This window comes from Dipodomys spectabilis, unplaced genomic scaffold (genome assembly GCF_019054845.1).
Source record: "Dipodomys spectabilis isolate Male_0828 unplaced genomic scaffold, ASM1905484v1 ptg000003l, whole genome shotgun sequence".
Taxonomy (NCBI): domain Eukaryota; kingdom Metazoa; phylum Chordata; class Mammalia; order Rodentia; family Heteromyidae; genus Dipodomys; species Dipodomys spectabilis.
Window position 1 is genome coordinate 15,326,316 of NW_024870680.1, and position 12,648 is coordinate 15,338,963.

Below are 12,648 nucleotides of genomic sequence, written 5' to 3' on the forward strand. Positions count from 1 at the left end.
CTCTTCGCTCCCTTTTGTTGCAAATAAACTTTGTGGCTGAGGAAAGGGGGTGGAGGGCGGGGCCTCGCGCCCAAAAGAGGGGGTGGGCTCCGGGAGCGCGCGAGGCTGGGAACGCAGTGGGGGGTGGGAGGGGGAGGGAATCAGGGAGGAGCCCGAAGGAGAAATGAGATGCTTGAACACTTCCAGACGGCCACGACCCTCGGAAGTCCCCCGGGAGCTCAGTCGGGCTAGCTGCCCCTTAGAAACTGGCTGAGACACACGCTAGCTCCGAGCGCGGTCAGCTCCGCAAACGGGAGCGTACCCATCGGGGTTCAAGACTCTGTGGCCCGAGGGGCTCCAACATGGCAACCTCAGCCCCGTAAACTCTGGTACACACCGGTCCTCAGGTACACGCAGAAACTCTCCAGCGGAGGGAAAGGGGCGGGACCCCAGCGCGGGGGGTGGCGGGGCCGCAGTGGGCGGGGCCGCAGTGGGCGGGGCAGCCCGGTCCGAGCGCTCGCAGCTTCTGGCCACACCCCTTTGCTCCGCCCTCTACGGCGCTGTGCGCTGCGCCCCGCCCCGCCCCTCAAAGCCTTTCAGACGCCCACCGGCCCCACCTCCCTAGAGGTCGGTCCGGCTTTGATGGTCTCTTTACCCACCCGCGCAGCTCTAGAAGCCTCTCCCCTCCGGACCATGCCCCTCCCATACACTTTCCCAGATGCTACGCCCCCCCACCTGCTTCTCCGCCCCCACCGCCTTTCCCTCCCCTCTTCCTAATGCTCCGCCTTCTTGCCCCCGCCTTGTGTTCCGGGGTACGTGGCTCTTACGCCCTCTACTGGCCAGATCTCCCTAAGCTTCAGAGCCCTGGACAAAGCCTCAACCATTCCCCCCCCCCCACCCGCCCCCCATGTCAAGAGTTTAGAAGGCTTTATTTGCAGTCGTTTCCTTGTCCCCTTTGTGTTTCAAATCTTCCCAAAATACACTGTCCCTCACGCACAAAAGGACCGGAACAACTTTGGCTTCTCATGGTCAAACATACTCTCACCTGCGGCTTCTTCACCCTCCCGGGCGGGAAAGCTGCCTCTCCACCCTCACTTACCTTTCTTTCATACTTACCTGGGGGCTGGACTTCTTCATCTAAACGAAGGACATTTTATGGAGTGTCTCTGCTGTATGGGTAATGCTAGATTGATTTTATTTAATCTTCAAACCACCCTGGGAGATATAGATTATCAGAGAGGCAACTTTACTGCCAAAGCCAGGGAACAACTGGCAGCTACTGCTGTAATTCAGACTCGGATTTCAGGGCCTTCAAATGCCATGTTCCTCCAGACAGCCTTTCCCAGCCTCAGATCCTGCTAAAACAACAACAAAACAAAGAAAGAAAGAAAAAGGCCCTGGTGGCTCACACCTGTAATTCTGGCTACTTAGGAGCCTAAGATCTGAGGTTCGAAGTTTGAAGCCAGCCCAGGCAGGAAAGTCCATGAGACTCTTATCTCCAGTGAACCACCAGAAAAAAAACAGAAGTGGTGCTGTGGCTCAAAGTGGTAGAGTGCCAGCCTTGAATGAAGAAGATCAGGGATAGTGCCCAGGCCCTGAGTTCAAGCCCCACAACTCACAAAAAGAAAGAGGTTCTCTCTCCTTGAGACCCCAGCAACCACCCTCTTTTCTTGCCAGAGTGCAACCTCCCTGGCAATAGAAAACAGCCTGCACTGCTCCCTACCCACTCAGCCCTGCATCCGCCTCCTTTAGAACCTTCTGTGGTTCTCAAACAGTAGCACTCACACTGTGCTAGGTCAGCCTTACCCAGCCAACTCCACTGCCACCCCAGTCATAGCCAAAGGGTTAGCAGGGCTAGCAGAACTAGGCTGGGAGGCTCCATATGGATGATAGAGTCAGGGTGAGGGTAGAGTAGGACAGTAGACACTTAGGGATCATCTGACTGTGGAATGAGGGAGGGAAAATCCCACCAATACTCCAGGCCCTGCTTGCTGCCCACATAGGAGAGCAGTGTCTTCTCTCCTCTCCTCTCCGGTCCTCTCCTACACTCTGGGCAGTACCTTGTTGTGAGAAATCTCTTTAGGCCAAAGGTCCTTGCCCTGAGTTGAGACATGTTCTAGTGAGGCCCTCATTCAATCATGGTTTAAATCTGCCTCAGGGAAACTTGGAGTAAATCTAGTAAATTCCTTTTCACTGGGAAGTCAGTAGTCAAGAAAGAGCTCAGATGGAGTTTATGCCTTTCTGCCCTGTCTTGCTATGTGACCGTGGGTAGATCTCTGCTTCTCTAGGCCTTGGATGCCTTATTTGAAAAGTGAGGAGTGGAGTCAGGTTTCCTTTCTAACTTTCAAGTTGATCTCTCTGACTTATAATACTAAAGTTAGACTCTTACTTTCCTTAAGGTGTTTTTTCTTTGATTTGGGGGCATGTTTTGATAGTATAGTGGGAGGAAATCTCACTCAAGAGTCTGTCTTCCCCAAAATGAAACATACTCCTTTCCGAGCTCCTTCACACCATCATTTATTTATTTATTGTCATCTTCTTTCTCCTCCTCCTTCTTAAGACTATGTCTATAGTCTAAGCCAGGATAGCTTCACACTTGTGATCTGCTGGAATCACAGGTTATCCCACTGTACCTGGCTAGCTCCTGCCTTCTAATCATTTTGGAGACAGAGGTCCTTATTCCATGTCAGAAATGGTGGAGACGAGTGGTGACTCAGGCCACAGGGTCCCAGAGTCCTTGTGGGCTGGACCTGAGGTGACCTGGCTGAGGCCTTCAGCCACATGGGTAGGGTGAAGGATCTAGGATCTAGGCTGGGCCTTGGTTCAAAAGGATGTTCAGTCAGGGTATCCTATGTGTCCCAGGAGGCCTCAGGAGGCCTCCCATCCCAGCCTTATAGTCCCAGATGAGATTATAAAAGAAAACTCTTCTGAGAGGGGCTTAGAATATTGGGCTTAATAGACGGAGGAACATTGACTGCTGAGATTTTGAAACCAGGCCTATACCAGGAAGGGAGAATGAAAACAGCAATGTATCTACCCAGTCAGTCAAGTGGCCCAGTGAGGTCCAGGCCTCTAACATTTCCATCCTCAGTACCTTGTCAGCTATGAGAGGACTCGAAGCTTTAACCTGTATTTCAGATACGAGAAGTGCAGACCTCTGCATGGAGCCCATCCTTTCTGAGAACCAAGGACTTTATCTAAGGAACCTTGTCTACCCTTCAAACTAGGTCAGGTTCTCACCACCCCCACCCTGACACCCATCATTTTTCAGCCATAACCACCATCCCCATAAGATTTTCTCCCCAGGAACCCATTGTCCAGCATGATATCTGGCATTCAGTAGGTGCTGAATTAATGCTGTACTCCCAAGCCTCTGGATTCTTTTCCATGGCAGAATGGAGTAACATCTCAAGGGAGTAACAGAAGGCCTGTTACACAGTGAGCTAGAGAGGAAGGAGCTTATTGCTGCAGCTCGGACATACCCAGTGCCCTTGGCTGTTCCCATGTGGAGTGGGAATCTCTTCAAGATGGGCCCTGCTTGCTGATTCTTTTCTTTTTTGCCAGTCCTGGGGCTCGAACTCAGATCCTGGGCACTGTCCCTGAGCTACTCTTGCTCAAGGCTAGCACTCTACCACTTGAGTCACAGAGCCCTTTCTGGCCTTTTCTGTTTATGTGGTACTGAGGAACCCAGGGCTTCATGCATGCTAGTCAAGCACTCTACCACTGAGCCACATTCCCAGCTCCCTCATTATTTCATTCACTAAACCTTGACCCCACTACCCTGGCTCCCTGTCCTCAAGTGACAAGTCTTGAAGGTCTTTGTCCTAGAAGATTCTGCCTTGGGACTGACCTTCCTCAGAACTTCCTTTTTCCTTTTTTTGCCCGCCAACTCCACTTCCTCCCCTTCCTCCATACAGAGACCTCCTCCAGGCTTCTGTCTCCACATCCTTGGCTCCTTTCTGTCCTCCCATCCACCTTCTCAGCCTCAAGCTACACCCCCAGACCATGTCCCCTTCTCTAAAGATGCCTTCAGAGGTGTCTCCAGAGCTGCTACTCCCCTAGACCTAGACCTTGACCCCACCCCAATTCAAGTCACTGTCCAGTTCTTCACCTGGGCACACCAGGTCAGGCTAGAACCTCACTAAATGGTTAGTTTCAGCTGTGGGTAACAAAGGCCTCTCCAAACCAATGGATTTTTAAAAACAAAACATTTATTTCTCCCTCATGGTTGGAGACCCAAGCTGCTCACAGTTACTTGCTCTACAAGCCATAGGAGCCAGGACTATTATGCCCAGATGATAGGGAGATAGAAAGAGCCTTATCTCTAAAGACACCACCTAGTGCTAAACATGTTCCTCTTACTCTGTATTAAAGTGCCCTGGGACACTTTTCTGTTACCCCATAAATGCAAGAGAGTTCTGAAGTGAACTTTCCATCTTCTGAAGCCAGTGCTCAGCTAAACAGGAGGACTGACGCTGTGGTTGACATCCAGCTGTCTTTCCTCCCTAGAGCCACGAGGTGGCAGGTGAAGAAGAGGAACAGGGTGATGAGGAAGTGTGGCTAGGCACTAAGTGGGTTCAGAGGGCTCAAGTGACTCCTGCAGGGGTTCCTGAGGATGGAGCAGGGCAGTTGGGCCCTGAAGAGTAGGGCTGGAGGAGAGGGCCAGGGTTTCTCTGGTGCAGGAAATGGTTCAGGCAAAAGCCTGAGGCCTTGGAAGAGGCAGGTGAAGGAGAGGTGGGGTCTGGGTTCCTAACATCGGATGCTCTGGTCTTTATAGCTTCTTTTCTAGGTGCCTTTCTGCACACTAGCCCTCTTCCAGGGTTAACTGCTTCAAAACCATGCCTATCTCTTGCCCTTTTTCTTTTCTCCTCCTCCTTCTCGTGTGTGTGTGTGTGTGTGTGTGTGTGTGTGTGTGTGTGTGTGTGCATGTTCTTGTGCAGACATTGGTGCATGTGTGCATACACTGGTACTGAAGTTTGAACTAGGGCCTTGAGCTTTCACCGGGCTTTCTTGCTCACAGTTAGTGCTCCAGTCCAATATTTTATTGATTAGAGACAGAGTCTCTAGGACTTGTCTGCCCAGACTGAGATCTTCCAGGTCTCAGCCTCCTGAGTAGTTGGAATTATAGGCCTGAGCCATCAGCCCCATCTTCTTTTTCAATACAAAGTTGTTGTGTATCCCACACTAGTCTTGTATTTGAGATCCTTCTGTCTCCACTTCTCAAACACTGGTATGACAGACATGTGTGCTGAGGTTAAAGGTGTAAGCCACAGCTCCCTTTTCCCCTCGGGTTTCTGTACACTCAGTGCCTGCCTCCTGCTAGCAACCCTCTCTTCTAGAAAGTTCCCCCTTCCTCTCCCATGTCTGTGTACTTGTCAACCCTTGCTTTTGTCTGCAGAGTGACTGAAGAGCAGCTATTTTCCTCACTTGCACACGGGCTACAAGGCATCTTCTCCAGGACAGAGGCACACAGGAGACTGACCCAGGCAGCACTTCTGTCTGAGGATCGCCTACTTAGCCTTTAACGTCTGCTTCTCCTGATCCCTCTGTACACTGCCCTTTCTTGGCTTCTGTCTGTCACAGCCCTGATCCCACTCTGTCAGGGTTGATGGCTCCAGCAGTTGGGAGCCTATATGGAACAGGGCTGGGACTGGTTCTCCTAAGGTTCTGGAAACACCCAGGCCTGAGCTTAAACACCCAGATCTTCATTAAGGTTTACTAAATAAGGATATCATTCCTGTCTACCAGAAAGGACATATACAACCCTCTAAACACAGCTCAAATGCTCCTTCCTGGAAGCCCTCACTTCCTTTTCCCATTTTCCCTCTCATCCATTCCCTTGGTGACTTCCAAAGCAGGCAATACAGTATAACATACAATAAGGTACAATTTCTCTGTTACAGTACACTCACACTCCATTTCTGTGAGTAGCTTACCACAGTTTTCTTAACCTGATGGCTGACTGGGAACTTCTGGAAGGCCAGGCCCAGGCCTGACAGTCTTTATCACACAGACCCTGGTCCAGGGAGAGGGTTCAATAAATAGCTGGTGAGATCTTGGCCGGGGAGAAGAAGAGGTCTAGGGGTGGCCTTACTTCATGCCCAAGACAGCTAAGTTTCAATTCTCTGTCTGGTTGGAGCTGGGAGGGAATGTTGGGGAGGGGAGTTTTGGTCCCCTGGCCATCATAGCAAATGCACAGCTGCCCCTGCCTAGGGTCCTGCCTGTGGGTTCAGCTAGGTGGCTGCCGCTGCCACTTGGCTGTGAGTTTCTGTAGGAGTTCATGAGGCCGCCGGCGGAACTTCTGCTGGGTGAAGTAGAAGAGGATGGGGTCCAGCACACTGTTGGCACTGGCGAAGGGCCGTGTGCCTTTGTAGGCAGTGGCAAAGGCCTCTAGCACTGGGCAGGAGACGCCGGGTGTAGAGCGCACAGCCAGGTAGGCTGTCTTGGTGATATGGAAAGGCAAGAAGCTAATGACAAAGACAGCTGCCACCACCACAGCCATCCGGGCAGCCTTGCCACGCCTCTCTCGAGCCACAGGCCCTGCTGGGCCATCATGGCGGCACAGGCGGCGAGCCAGGAGACAGTAACAGGCCAGCAGGGCTGCAAACGGCAGCAAGAATCCAATGACAGTGAGGGCCATGCCATACGGCAGGTAGCGGGTGGCCAGAGCAGGTGGACTCAGATCATAGCAGACTGTGCGATTCCGCTGGGTGCCAGTGGCTGCAAATACAGCCGTGGGCAGACACTGGGCTGTCACCACCAGCCACACGGCTCCACACACCAGCCAGGCAGCACGGCGGCCCCCATGCTTGTGCCAGGGAGCCAATGGGTGGCAGATGCCCAGGTAGCGCTGGAAGCTGATGCAGGTGAGGAAGAGGATGCTGCCGTGCAGGTTGGCATAGAAGAGGAAACGCACCAGGCGGCAGGTGAGGTCGCCAAAGGGCCAGTGGTCCCGCTGGGCGTAGTTGTAGATGAGCAGCGGCAGGGAGCAGGCATACAACAGGTCAGCCAGGGCCAAGTTCAGGGTGTACACAGCTGTGCGGGTCAGCGCCCTGCGGGATGCGAAGATCTGGGCGATGACACAGATGTTCAGTGGCAGGCCAGCTGCCAGCACCACTGAGTACACGGGTGGCAGCAGCAGCCATTTGAAGTCCTCTTGGTAGACGCAAGTAGTGGGCGGCAAGTTCAGGGCCTGGATTGTGTCATTGTTCCACTCCATGGCTACCCAACGGGGACTTCTGTACTCAGAGAGTCTGGGAAGGCAATACACACCCTGTGAATGACATGGTCACTAAACATTCAGTTGGCCTTCTCACTCTCTTTTGGCCTTAATCTCTCTAGCGGGACCATTTGGGTACCAACTTTGTCATTTCCTGTACTCACCACCCCATGGTGGCTCACATAGCCCTCACTGTAAAGAAACATAGAATACAATAATTTACTTTCCTAATGTACTCACACGCAGGGCACTGGTGGCTCATGCCTGTAATCCTAGCTACTCAGGAGGCTGAGATGTGGGGATCATGGCTCGAGGCCAGCGCAGACTGAAAAGTCTGTGGGACTCTTATCTCCAGTTAATCTAGGAAAAGCTTGAAATGGGGATGTGGCTCAGGTGGTAGAGTGCTAGCCTTGAGCAAAAAGGAGCTCAGGAACAGAGCCCAGTCCCAGAATTCAAGCCTCAGGACTGGCAAAAAAGAAAGAAAGAAAGAAATATACTCATGCTTGACCTATGTTAATTGTAACCACTCTGTACATCACCTTTCTAATAACAATAAAAACAAAAATTAAGGCCAGGCACCGGTGGCTCATGCCTGTAATCCTAACTATTCAGAAGGCTGAGATGTGAGGATCACAGTTCAAAGCCAGCCCAGGCAGGAAAGTCCACAAGACTGTTTTCTCCAATTAACCACCAGAAATCCAGGGCGCTGGGGCTCAAAGTGGTAGAGCACTAGCCTTGAGTAAAAGAGCTCAGGGATAGCACCCAAGCCCCAAGTTCATCTCACAACTGACAGTAAATAAATAAATATAAAATAAAATAAAGATAAATTACCTTCTTAGAGAACTTCTAGTCATCCTTCAAAATCCGGGTTAAATGTCTCCTCTGTTAGTGGAGGTTGATGGACTTGGGTTTGAATTGCAATTCTGCTGTTATATGATCTTGGAGTTAGTGATTTACCCTTTCTGAGGCTCAGTTTCCCCCATCTGAGCAATCAGTGTGTTCGCCTCTCAGGAATTTATGTGGCAAACAGCACTAAATTGTACTACCCAGGGCTTCCCAAGAGCACCCTGCAGCCTGTAATCATTGGGGATTCGGCCTGTGTTGCATAGACCAAAGACCTCCTGAAAAGTACGAGATTTTCTGCTTTCTCTGTGTCTTAGAGCCAGGCCTAAGATCTGGGTAAACTGTTCGTTCACCCAAAGGAGTATAGCAGTCACATACCGAGATCTCACTGACGGCAGCTTCAACTTCCTCAGACTGAATTTCGCCTTCCAAAGCCATGGTTGCTTTTTGGTCACCGTCTAGTTATCTGTAAAATAGGGGAAAGAGAAGATGAGAGTTTCCTAAAACCTCTTTCCAATTGACCTGAAGATACGAAGGTGATTCAAGCAAAGCATGGATGTTATAGTGCCCCCTCTTGTGGCCATAGAGAAAATAGCTTCCTCAAAGGCAAATGGGTGAAGCCCGGCAGAATTAGAAATCCAGACACCTTGAGGGGCAGGAAGGTCAACTCAATTAGTGAATTAGAAGCAGAGCCAGAACCAGAACCCCTCAAGCTAGTTTAGAGGAGATGCTTAGTCCACAGGCATGAGATGTAGAGGTTGTAATGTGGCTTCAGAGCTAAGCATGCCTGGGTTGGAATATTGGATTCCCTGCTATGTTGAGTGCTGTAGTTACTCATCTTTTCTGGACCGGTGTCATCAATAGTACAATGTACATGGGCCTGACATGTGATTGTATCCTGTTACTTGATACCACCTTTCATTGGTTCAAGCTGGGTTTGGGGGTCTAGCAGTACACATGTCTCTTAGGGAGGGTTTCATGTTGGGGGGAGGGTGTCTGACTCCACTAAATACTCCTGGGTAATGGTGTTTCCACATTACTGATGACTATAGGGAATTTACAGTTCAAACCCAACGACCTATAAAGCAACCCCTTTGAGATAGGGAGTTCAGTCCTCTCTTCTCCCTATTTTACATATGGGAGAAACTGAAGCCTAGAACAAAGTATTAAGTCCTGCAAATGCACCCAGAGGGTAGAAAAGAGTTGAGGCTGAGTACATGGACTCTGGTCCATTCAAATCCCAGCTCTGTCCCATGTGTGACCTGTGTAGCCTTGGGCATATTACTTAACCAGACACCTCAGTTTCCTCATCTGTAAAATGGGATAACGTGGCACCTGCCTCATAAGGTTATTGTGAGGGCTAGCACCTGGCACAGTGCTAACTGTTAGGTATTCCTTTTGCTTGTTGGTTGGTTTTGAGACAGGATCTTGTAGCCTAGATTGATCTCAAACTCAAAATCCTCCTCTTCACACTTCAGAGTCTGAGTAATAGATGTGTACCATTATGTTCTTTCTTTTCTTTCTTTCTTTCTTTCTTTCTTTCTTTCTTTCTTTCTTTCTTTCTTTCTTTCTGTCTTTCTTTATTTCTTCCTTTCTTCTTTCTTTTTCTTTCTCTCTCCTTCCTTCCTTCCCTTCTTTCCTCCCTCCCTCCCTTCCTCCCTCTCTCCCTTCCTTCCTCCCTCCTTTCTTCCCTCTCTTCCTTCCTTCCTCTCTTCCTTCCTTCCTCCCTCCCTCCCTCCCTTCCTCCCTTCCTCCCTCCCTCCCTCCCTCCTTCTCTTCCTTCCTTCCTTCCTTCTTTCCTTCCTTCCTTCCTTCCTTCCTTCCTTCCTTCCTTCCTTCCTTCCTTCCTTCCTTCCTCCCTCCCTCCCTCCCTCCCTCCCTTCCTTCCTTCCTCCCTCCCTCCCTCTCTTCATTCCTCCCTCCCTCCCTCCCTCCCTCTCTCTCTCTCTCTCTCTCTCTCTCTCTTTCTTATACTGATACTTGAATCCCAGGGCTTCATATTTGTTAGACAAGTACTTTACCACTTGAACCATGCCCCTAGCCCTTATTAGCTGTTCTTAAATGTGAATACTAAATAAGGTTATAGAATTTATTTGTATTTTTTGTGTGCCTGTCTTGGGGCTTGAATTCAGGGCCATCCCTAAGCCTTTTTTTTTTTTTTTTGCTCAGAGCTAGTACTCTACCATTTGAACCACAGCTTCAGTTCTGGATATTTTTGATGATTAACTGGAGATCAGAGTCATACAAACTCTTTTGCCTGGGCTGGCTTCTAACCGTGACTCTCAGATCTCAGCCTCCTGAGTCGCTAGCATTATAGGCATGAGCCACCAGTGCCCACCTATCTTATATGCTTTTTTTTTTTCTCGGTCTTGGAGCTTGAACTCTGGGCCTGGGTGCTGTCCCTGTGCTCTTCAGCTCAAGGCAAATGCTCTACCACCTGAGCTACAGCGCCACTTCCCCCACCTATCTTAAAAAATTTACATCAGAGCCAAACATTTCTTCCGAACTTAAAATTTTATCTCATTTATTTATTTTGTGCCAGCATTGGAGCTTGAACTCAGGGTATCTTGTTTTTGCTTGGCTTTTTAGCTCAAGACTGGCACTCTACCACCTGAGCCATAGCTCCTCTTACAGATTTTTGCTGGGTAATTAGAGATAAGAGTCTCATTTTTCTCTGCACTTTTCTGCCCAGCTGGTTTCTAACCTCCATCCTCAGACTCAGCCTCCTGAAAAGCTAGGATTACAAGCATGAGCCACCAGTGCCTGGCTTTAAATTTTAATGTAATTATTTTACCTCAATTCTGGAGAAAATGATAGTGTTTGGATTCTCTGGTAGTACCCCATGTCCCATATCACCTTTGGTTATGGAGGATTCCTCTGAGCCTTCAGTCCATGTATAAGGTGTCAGAGCTGTGTGATGGAGATGGGGTGGGCACATAAGGAAGCTGGGAGCTGCAGGAGGGCCCCCCAGGGGGCCAGGAAGGCAAGATCAATCAGTATAGTCTGCAAGAGTTCCTTCATTCATTTCTGCATTCACTCGTTCTTTCATTCATACATCGTGTTCATTCACACATCTTACTGTTTGCTAGTACAGTAGGTAGATGCAGGTGTGGGTGTATACACAGTTGCACATGCAGCTACAGATGTGCTAGTCTGAGAGAGAGCCTATTGCAAGCCACTGGGTGAAAGGAGCTTTTCCAGGAAGAATGAAGGCCCCTGGCCTGAGGGAGATCTCCATGGGTGGAACAGGACATAATGATCCCTAGTTGCAGACAAGGAGAGACAGGCAGGATCTGAGAGGAGATCAGCATGGGTGGAAGGGTGCTGTGTCCATAAACCTTGCTGTGGGAAGCCCTGACACTTCTTAGACACGGCCCTAGAGGTGGCTAGGGACTGGTTCCCTGGTGAGGTAGGAGCTAAAGAGGGTATCAAAGGAGCTGTCCTGTGTCCCAAAGGGCAAGCCAGGAAAGGCAGGCCAGGATGCACCACCAGATCCCCATTCACTGAACTTTCTGAGGACTGAAGACTGATTGCTCTCCCCCTCCTGCAGGGCCTGCTTTACTTCTAGGTAGCAGCTTGCATTGGCTTTGTCACCAACGGGTAGGCCCTAAGTTCTGCACCAGCTCAAACCTCAGCCCTTCCTTGGGCTGTAGCTATGCTGCCCACATTGGCTCTCAGGACAACCTTCCCATGTCCTTCTGCCCTTGGGGAAACATCTCAGCTTCTGTCCTGATGCTCAAGGCTCTGCTCAGCCATCCAGCCTGGTCTGAATGACCCCAGGTCCATTCTGCTTTCTACTCTTTCCTGCCCTTCTCTTCCTAAGACACAGAGATGGCCACACAACCACTGGCAGTGGAGATCTGGTGCCCTGTCTGTTCCTGCCACACAAAGTGCCATCCAACTCCTCTGTGTTCAGACACCTTAAGTATTCATCAGGTTCCCAATCCCTTCATGCTGCTTCCTCCTCTGAGCCCCTAGCTAGGTGGAATTCTTCCTCCGGGCCCCCAATTCTGTGGGCATCCCCTAGATCATCACCATCTCTAGCCTGCCTGCCAGAATCACAGTAGCTTGACAACAGCTACCCCCACCCTACCCCATCCCACACTGGTCTGCAGCCCAACATGCACCAAGACTCACATGCGACCTCCTGTCCCAACAGCAGCACGGTTATCCCAAATGCATTAGAGCCAAGAGAAGCCAGACACACTCTGGACTCAGTCAGGCGGCCACACCCCTTACGGTGGACAGCTTCCTCTGCTTCCTGGCAGGGCTGTCTCTGACTGAAATAGTCTCCCTCACTACCACCCCCTAGCACCTTGGCCTAGCCTGGCGGAAATTAGACCTGGAAGAGCCAGGAGGAGGAGAATAGGCATCCTTCCCAGAACCCCTGCCCCAGCCTTGGAAAGAGGGAGATGAGGAAAGAGGGACAAGGGAGGATCAGGCTTCTGGTCACCAGATTCACAGACCCAAAAGTTTCTTTCTACCGAATGGGCTGGGAAATTAGAGTTCTCATTGCTCCTTTGACAGCAGGGTCACTGGGAACCCATTTATTTGCTCATTTATTCCTTCATCTATCAGCCTCCCCCCCCCTTTCATTTAACAGCTAC

The 12,648-nt window shown here is 50.4% G+C and overlaps 1 protein-coding gene across 4 annotated transcripts in view; it reads right to left on the reverse strand.

Moving 5' to 3' along the window:
* Positions 1-4,138: 4,138 nt before the first annotated feature.
* The window catches only part of P2ry6 (pyrimidinergic receptor P2Y6), a 40,039-nt gene continuing 31,529 nt past the window's right edge, over positions 4,139-12,648 (reverse strand). For 2 of the 4 annotated variants that reach the window (XM_042690496.1, XM_042690503.1), the window contains 2 exons: positions 8,420-8,507; positions 4,139-7,252 (listed from right to left, as the gene is read on the reverse strand). In XM_042690496.1, the coding sequence (XP_042546430.1) occupies positions 6,209-7,252; positions 8,420-8,479 (1,104 nt within the window). In that variant the 5' untranslated portion in view covers positions 8,480-8,507 and the 3' untranslated portion in view covers positions 4,139-6,208. Of the gene's footprint in view, positions 7,253-8,029; positions 8,125-8,419; positions 8,508-12,648 lie in introns of those variants that run through there. The other 2 variants (XM_042690512.1, XM_042690522.1) reach the window with 2 other exon arrangements.